The following is a 21,881-nucleotide window of genomic DNA, read 5'->3' on the forward strand; positions in this document are numbered from 1 at the left end:
AGTTAGCACAGGAAAAAATGGAAACCTGACTTAATATTGTATTGTCATCGACGAAACCAGGCACTGAGAGAAACGTCACTGAATATAATTTCCCAAAACTTTGAAAACTACTTTAAAACCTGCCTGGATTGACACCCGGTATGGAACTGCAGGGTCTTGAAGACCAGAATTGAAAAAAAAATCACTGGTTTAAAGGGCTAAGTCAAAGAAAAGACTTAATCTAAAATGAATGAATCTACAATAAACATACCCTTGGATGTGGGTTCTTGAGCTGACTCATGTCTAATAGCAGAATCATACATTTCTATTTAGGAAAACATTTGGGAACCATGATGACTAATAGCTTTAGATTATCTTGTTCTGTCATCAACTGATGGAGAGACACCTTGTTGAATACAACAACTTCCCACCAAAACTTTACTGACTTATCTCCTCTATGACTGCTATTTTGTGTTAATGACAAAAACTACTCCTCTTGAATGCCTCACGTGGCTGCACACAGCTCAGACTGCCACCTGATGTGATTTATTTGTTTGTCTGTTTGCATGTAGTAGTTTGTCACCATCTGGTTGATCACCTGCTCATGTGACGCCCATGCAGTGCTGTGGGTGGGGGCGCAGGACAGTAAAGGACAGTGATGAGTGTGGCTACAGAGAGAGCGCTGTCCACTCTAATGGTGCTGAAACACCAGGAAGCGCTGCTCACTCCCTGAATCACGGCGAGCTCCCCCGGGGGAGGCAGGCTGACTCTGAGAAGAATATATTTATATATATATTATAGCCTACATCTTCTCCTCACAAAGGGTCCAACATTTTGGATCCACCTATGACTGTAGATGGTGGCACAAGCTGCACACTATACATGCTGTTTTACATTTTGTTCATGTGTGTGTGTGATGAGAGCGTGGAAGCCCATCAACACCTCAGGCCTGCAGATGTGATCAGTGTTCACTGTCGCACAAAGTTTCTGACACTTCACAAACACAATTAGGCCGAAGCATTGTGTCAACATACATTACAAAGCACATACAAAATAAAGACATGAGGATGTGGACATTGTTGTGTCGGCTCTTGGAAATGCATTGACAGGCTGCGGGGAAGCAGTGAAAAGAAATGTTAATTTGAAGGAGCCTCCACCCTCCTGTTTCATGGAAGTGAAGGCTTCGATAAAAAATAATTCATCATTAATAGCACCACTAAAACAAACAGTATCTCCTTCTGTGCTGTTACAGTATAAAGCAGCTGAATCCAGAGCGATACTAAGCTCAGTGTGATGTCCAATCATCTACAACTGCAATGTTGTGAATGCAAACCCTCCATCGTTAAGCATTTCTCTGTTTTTCAAAGGCTGCCTGCTCCATGTTGGTGCAGTTTTAACGCACGGTAGTCCTATGTTACCACAGGTAATCTATTACAATTGATACGCTACATATGATTCAAAGTCCAAAGACGGAAATAAGCTTAAAAAAATACCGTAGTGAGTTGTTGTCATCATCCTGCACTGAATCAAACCAGCCCGTGCCGCTCTGTGAACAATCAGTCCGCTGGTACAAACGGAGATGAAGCAGTAGCATTTAAAAGAAAAAAAGAAAAAGGAGGCGCCGTTATTGGTTTACTACTGCCAGGGTCTAACCCAATCCATGTCCCCGTCCTCTGCCTCCGACATGGCAGAGGGATCCTCAGCAAGATCTACTGCCTCCCCGCCGGCTTCCTGCTCCGCATATAGCGCCGCTGTTTCGCCCGAAGATCAACAAGTACGCCGAGAGCCAATTCGGACAGACTACCTGTGTTTCCCAGTCAGCTGTGCGAGGAGGCGCCGCATCCCTCTGAAGGTGGATCCGTGGCAGCTCAGCTTCCACATCTGATTTAACTCCTTCAGCACCGCGCCCCGGCGCCTGGCCGTACCACCGACAAGACTTGTGAGCGCCGTTGTTGTTGTGTTTATGGAGGGGTGTGCTGTTAGATAAAAGCACGGTGTAATTATAGGGTAGTGCACATAAAAAAAAAAGATGGGAAAATATATGTATGATCTCGGGTCATATGATCTGCACGGAGCCGACGTGAGCGAAAATCAATGAAAGCAGCCTACATGTTCAGAGAGAAGGATTTAAACGAGCTTCTAATGTGGAAGTCAATGTAATGCTCGATTTGATGAAGGTAGGTGGGTTAACCCTCCACTTCTCTCCACACATAGGCAGTGGTGGAAGAAGCAGTATTCGGATCATACACATTACAATATGTAGGATTTTAAATGCAGGACTTGTACTCGTAATGGAATATTTTTACATTAAGTCAAAGTATTAGCAGCAAAATGTAGGCTCCATAAAGTACCAACAGTAAAATTACTCATTCTGCTGAAAAATGGCCCTGTGAATGATATATTATCATATATTACAGTCTTAGACTGTTGATACATCAATGCATAAGGACCATCTGGGGGCCGTGAAATGATTAATGGGGTAGGAAAGAAGAAAAAAAAAAAGGGTGTTTTTTTGTGAAATATTGGATAATTTGACCTCTTTGTGCCTTCGATTGTTATTTAGATTAAACCATCTTGGAAGTTTAGAGGTGGAATGTCTCTTTGGTGAAACTGCTAATAACTCATAGACGATGTTTTGTAAGTGGTCCCAAGCCAAAAGTGTTGGGAACCACTGGTTTATAGTCTTTAACAATGTATTGTATTTTCTAAACTGATATGTTTTATGTGAAATCTTAATCTGAGAAGTAACAATAGCTGTTAAATAAATATAGTGGAGTAAAAAGGTCCATATTTACCTCTGAGATGTAGTGAAAAGAGCAGTGTAGAAGTGTAAAGTAGCATATGGAACAAAGTACAAGTACTTGAGTAAATGTGCATACTGGTCAATGAAGCAACACCAGTCTATACTCACTGTTTTGTTTTTGTATTCCACATTTTGTTTAAAGATCCCCTCTCCAGACATTTGGAGGATTTTTTTTAATTTAACTACTGGACACAGAATGTCTCCCACTTCACTTCAAGTCCATTCTCAGTGTTTGTGCACTGGAAGTTTCAAGTTTCCACATCATGTTTCTGTGAGTTGCAAACTGGCCCACGATGCGTCTAAACTGGTTGTGATGTGACAAAATTGTCTTGGTCGTACACGTCTTAAACTCAGATTTCAGGTGAGCACAGAGAACCCCCCCTTCAGGATATGAATATTTGAAAACAGCCTTCCAGTGTAAAACCTGGCATATACATCGTTCTGCACAGTGAAGGTCAAACAAAGGAAGTGAAAATAAGCAAAACACATTTTTGAGTGGAAGGGGACTTTAAAGCATACGTATGTTCAACTAGGTGTAGCCCAAAGTATGGAGGAAACTTGTAGTCTCAAAAATGAGAAACATGTCAGGACTACTTTTTCCTTTTTATTGAAAATATTAATAACAAACTACAAATTTAAATATGATACATCGATGCACTGATTAAATACAATGTAGAATAAATAATGCTACAGTACATATCACAAAAATGTTTATGTTTATCAACAATTTTTACAGTTAATCAAATAATCAAGTCACATTTCGTGCTGCGTCCTCCTCAGCCTGTATCGCACCTGCAGATCTCCGTCCGGCTGGAGAATCCCAAAGCCGTAGCGACTGGGATTTACTGGCGGCAGTTTAGCCTCTGGTTCGTACATCTCCAGATCAAGATGGGTCAAGAGCAGGAACACAAATCTAGAGACACAAGGGACCAGACCACCCACTGATGAAACAGGACTCATTGGACAATATGAACATGAGCAAATGCAGGTTTCACACATCCAGTTAAATCCAGAAATGGTTGTGATGGAAAAACAGCAAAATGCCCCAAAATAACTGATTCCCCTAAGTCTTCCCAGTCCTTGTTGTCTGTTGTTGGATTACAAGGATTGACCTTTAACCTCTGTAACTGGATATGATGTGATCCCAACAGACTGTCCTCCATTACACCCCTAGCCTCTTTCATACAGTTCATTACGGAGTAAAGGCAATTACTACATTACAGCTTGTTGCTAATGATGATAGACGACATGAAAGCGGGACTGAAATGATAATAGAGAGAATATTATGTGGAGCTGGATTTTGCTGGTCTTGGTCGGGTAATCGGGAGAAAAAAATTACAGGAAATGCTTTGATGATGAATGCATCACTCTAACACTTCAGATACATCATGGACAGATATAAATCTAAAAATGTTTTACAGAAGGTTTTTATACTCACTGTTTAATGGCTGTAATGGCAAACTCTTTCCCAACGCAGATGTTCCTCCCTGCACCCCAGGGCATGGTGTGGTATTTCAGCCTTTTTCCATCCTTGTAGAACTTATCCGACACCGTCATATCATCGTTTAAGAAGCGATCATACTTGAAAATCTGTTAAGAAGAGATAAGAAAAGAAACAATGAAGGCATATGTTAAATGTGTGCATTATAATATCATGCAAAATAGGCTTGATCATATGTCTCCTGCTCCATATCTTCAGTTAAAAATAATGTGTAATTATCACCTCTAACCATTGAAGACAAACAAACAGAATGAACGTTGGGAATTGATCTCGCTCTCGTGCTAGTCAACTCCTAGTTGTTTAATTTGTAGGCATTTAGCAGCTTATCCCAAAGGACCTATTCTGTCAGTGATTTAAATCACACTGCTTAATCCTGCCTCCTCAAGATTGCTTTGTGCAACATAATATGGCTTAAAAATATATACACAATGGAGGCGCACAACTATACGTATCATGATGGTGGAGGCATCCATACCCCACAAAATGTTATGTAATTACAGCATCTTGAGCGGTTAACTCAAAAACAGTTGTGTTTTCATATTTATGCTGTTGATGCTTTGATCGCGGCCTCTGTTAGTACACTTTGGGTCTGCACCTGTGGCTCTTGGTGTATCTGTGGGTCCATTTGAGGGCTGAGGAAGGGGAACAGACACACTCTGTCCCCCCGCCTGAGGTGGTACTCCCGTCCGTTGGCCATGTGAAGGATCTTGTCCTGCACCACTTCTCTGCTGATCATTACCGCAGCGGTGAGCCGTAGGGTCTCGCTCAGAACGCTGTCTGCAGAAAGGAAAGGACAGCAGAGCGGATAATGTCAGAGGGGTGTCAGAGTTAGTTAAATCCGCGGTGCCCTCGGGCGTCATTTGGAGAGGTACAAACATTTGCGTGAATATGAATATATGAAAAAGGCAATCATTATTTAATTGACTCAAAGGTCAAACTATTATTGCCACTGTCATTGTTTCTTGATCTTGTTATTTCCAACAAATCAAATGAGCCTTTGTCTCCATCTCACTGGAGTGGCTAAATCCCAAGTTGGAAGAGCTCAAGTGAATAAGTGAAAAGGCTGATAGCAGCTGTCACCTACCGAGCACAGGTGTGCTGTGTGCTTCCAGCGGGTTAATGGGGGGGTGCTGTAGGAAAGTGCCCTGGAGAGTAAGGCCTCTGATCTCTGATTTAACTGCCTCCATGGCCTCAGGGTGGGTGAGCAGGAAGCCAAGGAGCCAAAAGGCAGCAGGTCCAGCATTACACTGAAAGGAAAAATACCCAAATTTAGTACATACTCCTTTATATAAGTTTCTAGTACTAAAAACTGCACAAAAGTCAGTGTCCATTTTGTATATGTGGACATACAATGCATAAAATATATATATAAAATATACAGAGAGACTTCTGGTAATGTATTTTCTTTTGGGAATATTTCCTCTGAGCTCTTCTGTAATGCTGCTGTCTGAATATGATGGATATGAGGAGAAGCCAGTGAATCGCTCCACACTTTGTAGACACTGCTGTCAGCCTCTCGGGGAGAGACACCTGAGCCTGTCAGACAGTAATTGCTGTGGGTTAAGGGAACTGTTCTTCTTACCTCTGCACATCTCAGGTCAGCTCTCCATTGACAGCCGGGGCAAATGCCCAAAAGCGACTTAAGGTGCATCATAGTTACTTTTCTGCCCTCTTAGATCTTCAGATCACCAGATAATGACTTGAGTCTGGTTACATTAACATGTCTGTGTGCTAAATATGTAGTTACCGTAGTGTGGTTTTTGTAGTTTTTGTAGGGATTAAACAAATGTGATATAATGTGTTAATTAGTGAGCTTTAGAGGTGCTGGTAGGCAGATTTTGTTACCTTTAGACAAAGCCAGGCTAACTATTTCCCTCTGTTTACAGTCTTTATACTAATCTAAGCTAATCAGCTGCTTCTTGAATACACATATTTCACAAAATGTCAAACTATTCCTTTAGGGTATAACTTGATTCGCTGGCAGCTGTATCCTGGGAAAAGCTAACAATGCAAGACTCACTAAACACTAATGCGGCAGCCAGTGACTTGCTTTATTTTCCATTTCTTGTAATTAATTATTTTTATATTAAAACACATGTGGGGGTGAGAGTGTACAGACGCCACACCACATTAAATCACCCTCGCCCACTAGGAAGGAAAGTAACAAAGAAGTTGCAAGTTTGTAAAAGGAAAGAGAACAGCAACCACCAGCTTGTGCAGGGCCCAAGATGAAGAGGTAGGTGGCTTTAGTGAAATTCTGCCATTGCACCTTGAAATACCTCAGTCTGCCTGTAACACATGTACATGCCATATTCACTGTGGCACGTCTCACCACTCTCACATCTAATCCCTCTATTCTCTGCAGTGGTGCTCCAGTTTCCGTCCCAGACTGAGACTGAGTGCTCCGAATATCCCAGCAGACATGATAAAGCACAAACAAACACGCTGGAGGAAGAGCGGTCTTTCCCAAACCAGCAGAGTGCCTGAAAGAGCCGGTCGTGGGTGGCCTGTCAAAAGGTTTCTCCTCGCTTAAAAACCGTACACTGGTGTTACTGCGCGAACAATCATTGTTCCAGTGAGACTAGCAGGTTAACAGAGGGGCTGAGGCTATTACAGCTAAAATGTAGCATAGATGAACAGCAGGCATGAAGACAGTCAAACAGCTTGCTGCCTCCCCCATCTGGTAGCACAGAGCAACGACACCATGTTGATCTGGACTTGTCTGGACTGGTGAGGATGAAGAAGCAACAGTTCTGTATTCAGTATTCTTAATATTGGCAATTTTGTTCACTATATCCATTTGAAACTAAAAAAATAATTAATATTTGACAAGAAGATTCACTCATGGGCGAGGTAGGGATTCATCCAAAGGTCATATATTGTATTTAAACAACCTCTATGTCCGTGCACAACCAAAGCATTGTAGTCAGCAGTGGAAAACCTGATTCACAGCAACAATTCCCACAAATGAGTGAATGAAACTGTGTGAAGTAGGAAAAGAGGAAGCAACTTCAGCTGACTAAGACAGTCCTCTTACACACTGTATTCACAAGTAATTACTAAACCTCAACAAGATAAGGTGTTACGGACGATCAAAACTGGCAGCAACAGGTTGAGGCAGGTAGCTATGAGTAAGTGGCAGAGAGGAATCCATGGCCTCTCACTTGTGCGTTGTTGGCAGGCTGAGAACCATGGCGTGGGATTCAAGCATGCAGTCTGGGTGTGGAAAGTTTATATGCTTTGGTCTCGTTGTGTGTGTGTTTGAGGTTTGTGTGTGTGTGGGAGAGAGATCAATAAACAAGCTCTCACCTGTGTGGTCCACAGCTGCAGGAGTAAAGCTCTTTTCTGCATTTCTGCGTCAACTCCCTCCTCCTGCAGGAAGTGATGGTAGCTCTGCTGCCAGGAGTTTGACTCCGGCCCTCCGTTCAGCCAGTTTGGGGACAGCAGCTCCCACAGACGCTCCCGGGATAAGTTGGCTGTTTTGCTTTCCCCTATTAGTGATTAGACATAAAAAATAAAAAAAAACTCATTCTGCAAAGCTCGCCTGAAATGCATCCAAACCCAGCTCACGCCCGCCATTTATTCATTTTTATTTCTCTCTCCCTCTCGCTTTTCTTTTTGTCTTCTCCTTTTCTTCATCTTTATTTTCAATTTAGTTATTACCTCACTTTTTTGTTTGTTTGTTTGTTTTGTTTTTTATTTATTTGCTTTTTTTTTTTTCTTCACATACTGTCCCCTGTTGCTGGTCTGTGTCATTTTATGTTTTGTAAATCAACATCATCAGTTGTTGCCTTTGTATTTGTTAGTATGTCCATATTGTTTATGTGTATGCACTCACTGGTGAATAAAGGGAAAAAAAAGAGATACATTCACACACACCTTGCTGTGCTGTACAGATCTAAAGCCAGACAGGAAATTGAAAGTAAAATAATTTTTTCCTTTGTGTTGGCTTACCTCGTTTGAGTGAGCAACGGGCCAGTTTGGTGAGAAGATCGTCAAACTTGCGGAACTCTTTGTAGACAGCAGTAGCCTTGTCTCTCCTCTCAAACAATGTAAGATATCCAGCCCTGAGCACAGCAATAATGTTAAAAATCGTCCTGTCTGTCACTCCTGTTAGTATAAACACTGACATCATTTGAGTTACAGTATTTCGCCAGATTGAAATGCTGTGTGCTACCTGAAGAGTAGGCTGTAACAAAGGCTAAAGAGTCCATCCTGTCTCCACTCTGACGGCCGGCAGCCTTTCTGGTCACTCAGCAGCAGGTTCTGAAGGTGACTGTTCATGGCACCGCTGAGCTTGGAGAGACTGAGACCTTGAAAATGTCTGAGGAAATAATAAACAGATTTGCAACACTCATTTAAAGCAGATCTTATCATTTAGTGAACCATAGAGGCCGTGTTTAAAAGATGCATTCATTACCGTTCCATCCATTGTCTTTCCGCTGCAGGTGTGATGCTCGGCAGCTGCAGACTGAAGATACGTTTTAGGAGCTGGTTTCTGTTGCGGGTGAAGTCCAAGAAGACTGTGTCATTCAGCACGGCATCGAAAGAGTTTGGGTCCAACAGCACCGTCACGTAGTAACCAGCAACACGGACCTGGGAGGACAACGTCATTTTAGTTGTTCCAATATTTGTTGTTTTCAATCGCTTTTTTTTAACCAACTCTTATTAAGAGTTCTTCTATCCTAAAAAATGTGAAGCTATGTGGAAAGGCCAGGTTTTTTTGCTAGAAGGCTTATTCAGTGGAACATTTTGTTCTACATTAGAAAAATAATGCAGTCCTAATTTCAGATATATTAACCGCATTATGGGGGATTAATTAACTTGCTACCACCACACTGGCATAATGATATCATTTATTTTAAAATTAATATTTTGTTGCTGTCATCTGAAAACCTGATTTGCATTTCAGATCGGGAATTACAATATTAGACTCTTTTCCTTTAAACCATTACACATACATTTCTACTCTATTTGACAGTCAAATTTTCATCAATCTCAAAATAGCTTCTCATTTCCATAAACATGGGCATGTTTGGAGATAAAAGTTCCACATCACAGTTACACAGTCTGTATCAGAACTTACTGTGAAGATATCCCCATGTTTGTCTTTCATCCGGGTCAGAAACTTTGCGGCATCTTTTCCAAACTCCAGAGCGTGCCCCAGCCATGGAAGGAAACCTTTGTCCAGAGGTGGCTCGTTTTTCTGTCTGTCAGGTATAAGAAAACATATTAAAATTACAACAATGTCACAGAGTTGGTTGCTCTACTTTTCATTCGTTCATGAATCTCAACCAACAGGTTTGCAGTTAACATGAACATTATGTCATGAGAGCTTTCTATTGTGTGGTTGAAAAGCCATGCAGTAGGCCTCGGTTGGAGCTTTATTCTGTTAAAACCAAACTGAATGCAGAGAATCAGCGTTTTGAATGAAGAGGTATTCTGATACAAGTATTGCTAATATTAAATAGAAAATAACAAATTATAGTGCAAAATGTGCTTTTGCAGTATTTTGCAGACCTTCAGACTCAATCCGTTACAATCTATGAAATGCAGCTTTGTTAATAATTGAATTTAACCTGCAACATCAACATATTAATGAATAACTTTACCTTGTGCGAGAGGAGTAAAGGAGAACTAGTATAAGCAGTCCATTAAGAAGCAAAAATATTGTCCATAACATGTTTTCCTAAAGTCTGATACTTGTCGTGTCTCGCAGACAATTTACTCCATAGCCGCTGGCAACTCACTTATATCTTAGAGCCTGGCTCAGCTACGACTTCTATTTGTTAGGAGTGGAAAGGTGTGGCTTGTGGCACAAAGTGTTGCACAATACTGTCCAGTAGACATAGTCAGACACCACAAAACTCCACATCCTGATTAAGTAACATAAACTGAAATTATTGAAAAATTCCACTTCACTAGTTATACTATGTACAGCTGAGTTCTCATTAAGTTACACCTTTCAGATGACGGCCTGCACAAAATCTTTCGTTTATTCTTCAAACTCTGCATGGAAAAGCCACCTGCCACAACATTTCATAGCACTGACATCATCGAGGTAAACGGCTCATGTTTCATTTAGTAAGGGCACGCATATTTCAGGGCTGGTGTCACACTATCCAGTTGTCAGTTTGTTGATGTGAAATATTTCCATGACAACATTCAGTTTCCCTTTAACATTGTGAAATGACTATTTTTACCTCCCTTAATTAATAACTTCCAGTCACCAGTATCTATTGATGACGCTGTCTGTCACACTGAAACTGATGATTAACGATTAGCGATAGGAGCAATTACTAGTTTGAGTTTTGTTTATGCCCATATGTGATAATTCCAATATTCTTACTAGTGAATGAATGAATGATCTATTGGTCATACCATACCAGAATAAAAACTCAAGTACATTTTATTTATACAGCCCAATATCACAAATTTGTCTCAACAGGATTTACAAACTGTACAGTTATCACACCCTCTATACTTAGACCCTTGGTTTGGATATGGTAACCCTCTAAAACTCTTTAACAAGAAATAATGGAAGAAATCTCAGGAAGAGCAACAGGGGAGGGATCCCTCCCCCAGGATGGACAGACATGCAATAGATGTCAATGTGTACAGAATAGACCAGCATAGTAAAACTACAGTATGGACAATCAGGATGACACAATTTGACAACTAAAATTATACAACCAATCTAAAAAATGCTTGGTGCGTGCACCGTACCAGCAGAGGGTAGTCACGCACTTACAGTCACCTCACCTCTCAGCAGCTGGAAAGTTCAGTAGTGGACACTGACGTGAAGCGAGTCCACGATGTGTTACTTCAAGTAAAGATCAGTACCCCGAGAAAAGTCCTCGGCGCACCTTATTCACAACACAACGTTAACGTCAATGCGGCGGGCTTGACAGGTATATCAGAGCTAACATTTTTAGATCATTAGTGCGCATGAATTAAGAACCTAAACAGTTTGTTATCCCCAAAAACAGGGATAAGACAGTATTTTGTCTAACAGGAAAACCATAGTAACTTAGGCCCAAATGAAAGTTAAACTATTAAATCCACATGGACTATTTAAGTTGTCAACAACGACCATGTTGTGTTGGTAAATGATGAATAAATGAGTGTCAAAGACCGTGGACAGATTAGGGGAAAACGAAGACTTTACGATTGTACGATGGCATTAGATGAGTAATTTGAGGGTATTTCAACAGTCACAAGTAGCCGCTAGCCTGCAGCTACTGCTAACATTCTGTGTGCTCTTCGCTAACCGACCGGAGTAGCTACAACAACCTGAAACTTCAGTTCCTACAGCAAACATTAACACTGCAGTGAGCACGGATTGTATCATGCAGCTCATACATATATATGATATATGATATATAGTATACGAGCAAATATATAGCTATAAACACAAACATCCATGTCACTTTACATTGCACAAGATTCTGAGCCCAGCTGAATGCCGCATTTTACAGTAAAACAAATTAACAATACAGTTCTATAAAAGACAATGAAATATATGTAAAATGTGATAAAGACAAAGTGATCCAAATGAGAGTTGCCTTTAGCTTGTGAAAGATAACGCCCTTGTTATTTTCAGATGGTAACACAAAATACACTCACAGTGAAGTTCACACACACACACACACACACACAATTAACCAACTGAAAGCTTCAAAATGAATTGGTAAACCAGAAATAAAACTCATTAAATGCTGGTACTCTTTAGTACTTTTGAATACTCGTATAAGTGAATGAAATATTAATATTTGCACAGTAATTTCTCAATATATATTGTGATGATTTTATTTCTAGGTGATAGATGCAGTTCCATTTGAACAAAGTGTTGGCACTGACATACCTCTCAGAGGCCAAATTCATTACTGTTGGATGGTATGAAAATATATATTTTAATTCAAAGTCAGGGTGAAACTACAAGTGATGTCCAGGGGGTCAAATATAAGGCAGTTAAAGTGCTCAACAATTGAACCTGGATGTCTACCACATAATCTCGAGCTCCATGAGCTGCTTTTAAACACTGCAAATATGAAGAATTATCTATAATAAATTTAATATTGTATTTATAACTTATAATTTCACTGTTTTTATGACTAATCAGTTCATTAAAGGCAGATGTATAACCTGATGTGCTATCCAATACACTAACCCTGCTGTGTAAATGAGGTTATATGAAACATTAGCCTTGATTAAACATAAATAATATTTTGGGGTAATGATTAGATAACAAACAAGTAACTCAGTGTAAAGCTGTGTATGCTTAAATTATAAAATGACATAGTGAACATTAGGCATGAACCTGAATAACTCCAGCTGTAATTCTTACAGTCACACAGCGAGCGATCTTTATTAGTCTCCTGATCTTTACTAGGTGGACCATGTGATGATCATTCCTCTCGTAAAGGCCGATAAGTGGATGGCGTTACAGTTTCCGTGGCCCAGTTAGACACAGCTTTTTCACATTATTTTCAAACCCACCCCAACTTTTATCAGGCTCACTCTGCGGCCAGGAATTGATGAGTAACATTTGCTCAGGAAATTAGAAGTGGAAGTGGAGATTGCGTGGTGAGAACTGCAGATCTCTCCTGGGCTCTCTCCCAGCTTTAACAGTTGTCACAGGCTGTCAGTAGCTCACAGATTTCCTCAAATTTGGGTTCAAAGGTGGACCGGGATCTCTTGACACAGTTCAAAATGCCCTCTTAGCACAGATAGGCTCAAAAAGAAAAGTGCTCAATTACTCCCGTCCTGTACATCAGTTTATATTGACTTTGAGACAAAAACACATTTCTTTTGGGCAGCTGTAAGATCAAAGTCGTGGCACACAGTTGCACTTGAGAAGTAACAGGAAGTTATTTGACAGTATTTGTCAGATGACTGTGCCGAAGTGAAGAGCACTGAGAGGGAAAGAGCAAGCAGAGTGACACATTGAGCCATTCTCACTTCCTCTGGGGAGATGCTCCATCATCTCCGTCATCTTTGTCAAAATGTTTCAGCTGTGCAGAGGGTAATGGGTTCAGTGGTAACACCTCAGTTTATTACACTCAGAAATTAGTCTCAATCAATTACTCGTCAATTAGTTGTCTCAGTCACAACCAAGAAGATCATTTTAAAGACCTTATATGAACTTAGAGCTCAACATTGGTCCTGGGTTGGCAGGCAGATCTTTAGTGGTTCTTGGTTGACGTTTTATCCAGAGATGCAATGATTAGTCAATTAATCAATTAGTCGATTGGCAGTGGGAGATTATAACACTTTATTTCACGATTTTCTGACATTTTATTGACAAAACGAATCATCGATGAATCGAGAACATAACCGTCAGATTAATCAACAATGAAAGTAATTGTCAGGTGCAACCCTAGTTGTATCTTGCCTGACACTGTGTTGAAGAACCTGCAGTCTTCAAGTCCCCACAGGTCCTGATCACTAGTTACTTAATGTTGATACTTAGAGATCTTATAGTTTTTCATAATTATACAGTTTCCTAATTTTGAGATGCAGAGGTTATACAGACATCAGATGATGAGGTTTCCAGCAACAAATGATTTCTTCAAAAATACTATAATGCATGTAGTTTTATTTGTATTACGGTATGAAGATGCCAGTATTTGATCCACAATCTAACAGTCTTATATTCTATGTCACAAAACTGTGTTGGGGATTACTGGATGTATATTACAAATATATAACAAAACATTTGGATTTGAATTTTTAAAAATGTCTGAAATTGTTGGACAGCTGCCCCTGTGTTCTGCAGTCAGCTTTAGTCTCGTGTTACTGTTCATGTCCTGGAAACAGAGCCATAAAATCCTGATCACCAACAAACTATTAATGCATCCTTTCAGCTGTGGACTACAACAAACATGTATGTTATTGGCAAAGGTCTGCATAATAATCTTAAATCATCCATGAGGTGAAAAGGGGTGAAGAAGGGAGGGGACTGGGGGAGGAGTCTTAGATTGACTTTCACATCCATTCAGCCTTTTCTGCAGCAGCCTTGAACTTGCAGAGAGAGAGAGGGGGGAGAAAAAAGGCACACTGGACAGTGTTGTGCAGAAGGGGGCTCGGTGCTGTTGTCGCGGAGGGCTGCCATAGCTGTTCCCTTTCAGAGCTCTCTCCAGGCTTTATGAAATGCACGTCAAACGTGCAATTGTTTGCGGATTCACTGAAGAGTGCTGGTGAAGAGGAGTGGTCAGGGACGGAGATCAGCATGCACTCTTAGGTCGACGTCGCCTTGAACGCAGCGCTGCAAAAACCTCGCAGAGCCTCAAGTGCGTTTTAATCCTCCGAAGTTGTGTCGAGCGAGTGGGCGATGATTCGCATCTGATTGTTGCTCAACTAATCCCGGAGAGGACTGCGGACGGGCAAACTGCTGCATTGTGGCCACCGAGACGCTGATTCCTGCCCGAGGATTGCACAATCTCGCTCTGCCCAAAATGTCATCTCATGCGAAAGTCAAGAAGGACAAAGAGATTATTGCCGAATATGAGACCCAAGTGAAAGGTTGGTAACGCACAGGCCTGATCTTATTGTTATTCTGTGTGTGTGTGTGTGTGTGTGTGTGTGTGTGTGTGTGTGTGTGTGTGTGTGTGTGTGTGTGTGTGTGAGTGAAGGCACTATTGCGTAACTTAACCACAAGCTTTTTTACATGGCTTTCAGCGTGCAGAGCTGAGGGGTGGGACGGATTGTGTAGTTATAGATGAGTCATTTATTTTTTATCATATCTCTTTTTAGGAAAATGTCCCACCCATTCATGCCATTTTTAACTGATTTGGGGGTAAGGTTATCACTTGAATCCAGTGATACAATAATTCCGATGTAACTTGGCTGAACCGGTTTCTGTGCTGAAGATGACTGCGTGCTCTGCAACATGCCTAGCCCTGCATGTGTGGCCAATGGAAGCTGCTGGAGCTTGATCATTTTGTTTCAAAGTGCGGCTGGTATTTCTGTGAGACTGTCCTAATGCTGCACACCCAGCAAGGGAATGTGCAAATTCACCTTGGACAGCATTTCCAATAGACTGGAGGTCATGCACCTCAGGTACTCATACAGGATACTTTGAGACATCTGGGTATAATTTACAATTTGTTCCTTTTAAAGAAAGGGTTAAAATGTACATGATATTGTGGTAGACTAATATGGTGAGCAATGAGGGTTTTCCTGACACTCCTGGACAAAGTGTAGTATCAGGAGGTAGAGGAAACGCTTGAGAAGATCACACCGCAAACAGTTCAGAAAGGCCATAAATAATGTATGCTGTCTGTATGAATTATGAACCATGAAAGGATTTTACTGTCTCCCGCTAAATATGTGACTGGATAAACCACCCAGAGAGAGAAGGGAGTGGGGAACACTGACACTGTATTTGAACAGACAGTGCAGGATGTATATAGGTGGGTTGTCTTCTCAGCCTCTCAGAGACAACTTCAAGCCGTGTCAACTTTAACACTTCTGTGCATCACCTTCTCTCAGTTGTGGTTCTGGTCATGTGTCAGGTGTTATTCACAGAGACAGACAGACAGAGCATAGGCTTTACTCTAGAATAAGTTACCATTTTAAAGCAGGATAGCTCAGTGCTGTGTGGTATTATTAATGCTAGTGTTTCATGGGCTACAGTATTTTTTGTCTGTAATGAAGCTAATTGCTTCAGTATAAAATAGGCCAACTCAGTTCAGTTAAAGGAATAGTTTGATATTTCACGCCTATTCGCTTTCTTGCCTACAGTTAAAGACAAATGTATCTATATGGCACAATTCATAGACTATTTCAAAGTGCTTTACATGTAAAAGAAAAAAAAAAGTGAGATGAGAAGATCAGCTCCACTCTTACATCTGTCTGCTAAATGTAAAGCTACAGTTAGCAGCCAGTTAGCTTAGCAAAAGACTGACCGGGTGCAGTGACTTTGTGACTAGAATAGTCGAGTACATAACCCCCTGTAAAACCACAACTTGTTGTTTTTACACTGAGCTTTAGAGGTTCTGCTTGGCCAATTTTGTTAGCCCTAACTCAAATTAGGATTTTCTTATAAATTTACTATCACACCCAAATACACATTAAACAATGAGAAAACAAAACACAATATCTGTTTGTATAGCTCTTCATTATTTTAAATGACATCAGTGTCTGTCCAGCAAAAACTATTTTAGAATGTGTCCCAAATCCATGAAAGCCCAGAAATTGGTGAAACAGTGACACCACTGAGGGCTATATTGGTGTTGAAGAAGTTATTAAAGTATCTGCAAATATTTGTAAATATTTTAGTCCAATTTTCTTTTTACTGACTTAATTTAGACCTCACTACTGTTGTACTTACATAAAGTGGAAATGACCAAAGCTTGTCAGCATGTGTTTGGAATGAAGAGTATGATAAGCATTTTGCAGGTGTGGTTTACTTTCTTCCTGTGTCTCTGTTTATTTGTTTGACTCCTTCTCTCTCTCTCTCTCTCTCTCTCTCTCTCTCTCTCTCTCTCTCTCTCTCTCTCTCTCTCTCTCTCTCTCTCTCTCTCTCTCTCTCTCTCTCTCTCTGGTCTACACACCAGCTTTGTGGCTGTGAGAGAGCCATCACAGCTCCGTCTCTCTCGTCTCAGTTTCAGGAAAAGCTTTTAAGCTGACATCTTAAGCTCATTTGCAAACTGGGCTTAGATCAGTTTGGAGCTGTGGGGGCTTTACTCTGACACTGACACTGGCCTCCAATAATGCTGAGTTGCTGACTGCACAGCAGTTCAATCAGGCACAAACCTAATGCACTTTGCGGTATTTTTCAACATGCCGCATTTCAGCAAACAGCGGGACCTCACGTCTGAACAGTGATTGTTGGTGTGCCGGTGTGTATTTTGAGCACAAAGCTTTACAGGTCTGGGCCTGTGTTTGTGCCTATTGTCACATGCTTTCATTGATGTTTCATTGATGACTGAATAGTCACTCACGGACAGGAGAAACTGCTTTGTATCATAACAATAAGTCATCATTTAGTCACTATCAGCAGCTAAAAACATATTTTTGTTTGTGGTCAAACCATGATTTGTCTTCCAGAGTAGCACTTATTGTAGGTTTGTTTTTACAGCATTTGAGTTAAACTAATATTATTTCTTCTTAAGAGTGTTGCTGACCAGCCTGAAGTATCTTGGAGCTTCCTGCTGATCCCGAAAGCAAAACACAAGGAAATGAGGGGATACCCTTCATCATGCATCATACTGTACTTCTAGCTGGAGGCCACATTATCTTTAATGTCATTTGATCTGTTTGGAGCCTAGCTGTTTTAGTCTTATGCACACATTGCTGTAATAGGGTATATTGCACACATTGCTGTAATAGGGTATATTGTAAACCGTTTGTTGCTAAGGGAACATGGCTGTGGAATTTGTGCAACATTGACTTTACATTGATATCTGTCCCTAAAATGTTACAAAAGGCCTGTGATATATTCAATATATTTGTAATATATTTGTTTTAGAGATTTAATTTGTTTATAAGGTGGTGACAGTCCAACTGTCACTAAGTAGCATCTCACTATAGACACTAACACTGCCACCATATTCACTGCAGAGATGCATTCCTCGGGCAGCATGAAGACACGCCCTCTGTGTGTATTCATCATAAAGAAAGAATGCTTAGACTGATACTGTCTTGAAATGCCAGGGCTGCGTTACGACAGTGAAACGATGACTTTGGGTCCTGTGTTTTGGTAACATGTATGAGACGCTGCCTGTTGCTGTGTTGACAGATACATACCCACAGTTGAGCAATGTAAGATTTAAAGAGAAAACTGCTTGGAATTCTGCCCAGTACATCCTGGATTTTCCTGTCCTGTGGTTGCACAAATAGCGATGCCTTTCCTTGTCAGAGATCTTTTTATGGAGAGAGAGAGAGGAAGAAATGTGAACTCAAGCAAATAGACTGTAAAGGCATACCATTGCCATTACTGCATTCAGAAGACAAGTGTTCACAGAACACAGCCTTGATTTGTACCAAATTATGTCAACGTGTCAGTCTGGGTTAGGCCACATGTGACTAGCCACGCATGGCTAACTGCAGACGCAGCCCCGAAGACTGCTGCTGGCCATTGCAAAAGCAGTGCTAGGCTAATTTGAGCAGGCCACTGTGGTGACAAGGACTCCTCACTATGCGATCTTTGGTGCTCTCGGTTGCAGCAGTACAGGAGCCTAACTGGCAACCCTGCGAGGCAACAGTGACCAATAGTTTCCCCCCATTTCATTACATTATCTGTTAGAGATCCAGGCGCGTAGCCACTACAGACATGCTGGGTTTGAACTTCATGGTGAAAGAGGGGGTCAAGACCTCATAACAGCTGAGCTCAGACAGGTACTTTCCTTTTCATAAACCGTCAGACGTGCGATAACGTGACTAAACAATTCTGTATTTGGGTGGCTGCATTTAAAAACTTCAACATATTTATGTCTACAACATGATCTGAGTCATGCTGTTTTGCATCAAAACCCCAATGCTCAATCACAACCAGATTGGAGACTTTAGCAGCTAGAGAGGTTATTTTCTTCATTTTGCTTCACTTCAATTTTACCCTCAAGTCCCTGGCAGCAATTCATTTCTGCTCAAAATGCTTGTTAAAGTCACCAGAACATACCAGGATGTTAACCATATGGGCTAGGAGAAAAATAAACATTACAAATGGGTAAAGTCCTATGAGAGAAATGTCCACAGGCCTTTGGATGTGGAACATTTTGTTCATTTTGGCTTCACACTGTGCAAAGGCAGAGAACTTGGTGTAGCATATGACTCTGTATTTCATTAAAGAACATCTGTACTATTGTGTCATCAATAAAAAGATAGAGAAGAGACTGTATTTAGCTTTTGAGGCTTATATTATTCACTTGAACTCCTTGCCAGCTTCCTTGTAATTATGCATTACTCTGCAAAGGCTTGAATCATTCATTGAATGTAGTGCAGTATTGCACAGTCCCTGGTAACAGTTTTAAGTTCTAAAAATAACATGCTCACAGGAGAGCAAATGCAAATATCATGAGTGCATTTGATGTCTCACTGATAAAATTATGCAGTTAAATCATTTTAGATTTGCTCATTATATTGTCTGCTCGTTCTTTTACGCTGTCACTGTGTGATTTAGAAATGATTAAAGTCACACTGGCCAGCATACAGTGATTGTCAGTGGTCTATTTTAGCACAGGAGTAGATCACAGTCATTTCTTTCTATTTTGAACTTGATTGCTGCCTCGTTGATCAGCACAGGCTGTTGATTGAGTATTTCAAAGCAGAGAAAGTTGCCCTTGTCCTTGGCCATTATGCTAAGCAGACTGACTGCTGCGGCTGTCAGAACAGGGAACTGGCCTGCTCACATTGAGATGCCTCCAGAGGCACGTAACCAGGCAACTGGGCAACTATGGGGACCAAGAGGGGTACATTTCCAAACAGCAAGGGACTACATATTTACTCTGTCTTCCTCGTCCATGCTCTTTCATTCACATTTTCACTCACAAACCCACAGACGATGGGGGAGGCATTTTTGAAATCCTTTATTCTAGATACAGAAACAGCATTTAGGAGTGAACAAAAGTGGCTTTCTTCTGCTGGGCCCATCTTTCCCATTGATACATTTCTACAGAGTTCCTTTTCTATGCACAGCACTCATGTGCATGGTTGAAACAGTCTGTCATAATGAGATCTTCAGCCATCTCAATGTTGCTCAACTGCTTCTCATTGTCTTTAAGAGAGAGAGGCTTTGTTTATGTGTGCGTGTGTATAATCCACAGATGTGAGTCCACCAGTGGTTAAGCGTGGTGCACTTCAACTTCTGTTGCTCTCTTTTAGATCTGCCATAATGTTGGGGTTTTTGATGGGCAGTAATTTAAAATGCTTTTTTTATTGATGTGATTTTATGATCTGATGGTGTTATGGCTCTACACATTTCTGTTGTCCAAACTGAAGTTTTTGTTTTATACAAATGAAGAGTTTGTTGTGTTTTAGTACATGACAATGGCTCAGTGGTTTATTGCTTTCAGCATCAGTTTGATTGTTTTATTTCAAATGTTTATGTACATTTGCAATCTATCCTTCAGTATGTCAATATCAATATTCTGATAGTGATGTCAACCATATCACTCAGCCCTAGTCTCTGATATGCTTTATGGTTCGTCTGCAGCCACACATTCAGCAGCCACTTAGCCACTAGATTTATGGCAGCCTTGTAATAAACAGTATATGGATGAAATAAGATGGGTTTTGTATTCCTTTTCAGTGTTAATGTAAGACCATAAAAGTGATCCAGTACTCCAGTGGTTGTTTTTATCACCTGAAATCCCAGAGGTGTTTAGGAGCAGCCAACTACCAATACAAGCTGCCCAGCAGGGAGTTGGTAGATATTTATTCCTGGTCATTTTGAAAAACCTAGATGTATTAACTATACTCTTAACACACATTTTCAGCACAGGATGAAGGTAAATCATTGCACTAGGAACGCTAGGAAAGCGATGCCTGAATGCCTGTTGGCCTCAACATATAGCATGCCAAGTGTGCTACAAACAGGAAATACTGCATTTTCCTAAAGTGAAATATTGTTAGTTTGCATTACAATGCTTTACTATAATGTAAAGCATTTAATTTTGAAAACTCAAACTATTTGTAAATACCATACCAACTGTATTTTCAAAATTTAGACCAAAACATAATTTTTCCTCATTCTCAGACGATGAATAGGAGCAGTGAGTTTCCAAACCTCATAAGCAGAAAACCACAGCAATCTTGTAATCGAAAGAATGCCGGCAATTTGTTTTTTCAAGACAAACTTCTGTGAAGGCTCGCTCAGCACAATGCATTTTGAGAAGCTGACCTATTTTATATTTTCCGTGCTGTCTGCTGCAATCATCAGACATGCATCTCATATGCACGTGTGCTACCCCAGCATTTAGACACCCCCGCGCCCCCTCCCTCCCACTACACACACATGCACGCACGCACGCACACACACACACGGCAGACAAATGCACTTTGACAACCAGTTTTATCCAATTATGATGACTTTGTTATTTTATTAGTGCTTGTGCTTGACTGTATCCTCACGTTTGTATTTACTACATTATGTGCGCTCAATCCACTGCTGAAGGATGGTGGGTTAAATGCTGACCTGCAGCGCTGTTTGGCAGACAGAAGTGAGGCCCAGCATGTAAGCCCACTCCCCCAGAGTGGCTTTATTTATTCTAAAGGTGGTCTCCCTTTTTGATATGCAGAGATCCGTAACCAGCTGGTGGAGCAGTTCCGCTGTCTGGAGCAGCAGTCTGAGTCCCGGCTGCAGCTGCTGCAGGACCTGCAGGAGTTCTTCCGTCGAAAGGCCGAGCTCCAGCTCGAGTACTCCAGAGGCCTGGACAAACTGGCCGAGCGCTACTCCGCCAAGATCCGCACCTCCAGAGAGCACCAGCACTTCAAGTGAGTCTCACCACTGTCTGTACTGGAACGCCTGCATCAAATGTGTTTGACTTGACCAAATTACTGTTACATATTTCAAACCGATCACTGGCACGGCACTGAGGGATGGAAAAAGAGAACGAGGAAGACAGAGGAGGGATAAGCAACAAAAAGGAGAGGAGG

General features: G+C 41.1%; 2 protein-coding genes across 5 annotated transcripts in view; one reads left to right on the plus strand and one right to left on the minus strand.

Moving 5' to 3' along the window:
* Nucleotides 1-3,366: 3,366 nt before the first annotated feature.
* Nucleotides 3,367-10,017, minus strand: ptgis (prostaglandin I2 (prostacyclin) synthase). The gene is made up of 10 exons (XM_070902012.1): nucleotides 9,896-10,017; nucleotides 9,370-9,493; nucleotides 8,704-8,879; nucleotides 8,461-8,607; nucleotides 8,238-8,350; nucleotides 7,593-7,774; nucleotides 5,368-5,530; nucleotides 4,879-5,060; nucleotides 4,221-4,372; nucleotides 3,367-3,695 (listed from the first exon to the last, which is right to left on the minus strand). Exons 1-10 carry the CDS (start codon nucleotides 9,964-9,966, stop codon nucleotides 3,536-3,538), a joined length of 1,470 nt encoding a protein of 489 aa, XP_070758113.1. The 5' UTR covers nucleotides 9,967-10,017; the 3' UTR covers nucleotides 3,367-3,535.
* A 4,723-nt stretch (nucleotides 10,018-14,740) lies between these two features.
* The window catches only part of LOC139282314 (SLIT-ROBO Rho GTPase-activating protein 3-like), a 30,822-nt gene continuing 23,681 nt past the window's right edge, over nucleotides 14,741-21,881 (plus strand). For all 4 annotated transcript variants that reach the window (XM_070901940.1, XM_070901941.1, XM_070901939.1 and 1 more), the window contains exons 1-2: nucleotides 14,741-14,807; nucleotides 21,524-21,719. In XM_070901940.1, coding sequence (XP_070758041.1) covers nucleotides 14,741-14,807; nucleotides 21,524-21,719 — 263 coding nt within the window. The remainder of the gene's footprint in view (nucleotides 14,808-21,523; nucleotides 21,720-21,881) is intronic.

This window comes from Enoplosus armatus, chromosome 3 (genome assembly GCF_043641665.1).
Source record: "Enoplosus armatus isolate fEnoArm2 chromosome 3, fEnoArm2.hap1, whole genome shotgun sequence".
Lineage (NCBI taxonomy): Eukaryota > Metazoa > Chordata > Actinopteri > Centrarchiformes > Enoplosidae > Enoplosus > Enoplosus armatus.

What these genes read in the sequence shown, in the direction of transcription:
- ptgis (XM_070902012.1), bottom strand. Translation starts at nt 9,966, where the DNA reads ATGTTATGGACAATATTTTTGCTTCTTAATGGACTGCTTATACTAGTT. An exon ending in GAAAGACAATGGATGGAACG is followed by an intron (nt 8,608 to 8,703) that starts GTAATGAATGCA and finishes TTATTTCCTCAG; the next exon opens with ACATTTTCAAGGTCTCAGTC. An exon ending in TGCAGCTGTGGACCACACAG is followed by an intron (nt 5,531 to 7,592) that starts GTGAGAGCTTGT and finishes TTTTCCTTTCAG; the next exon opens with TGTAATGCTGGACCTGCTGC.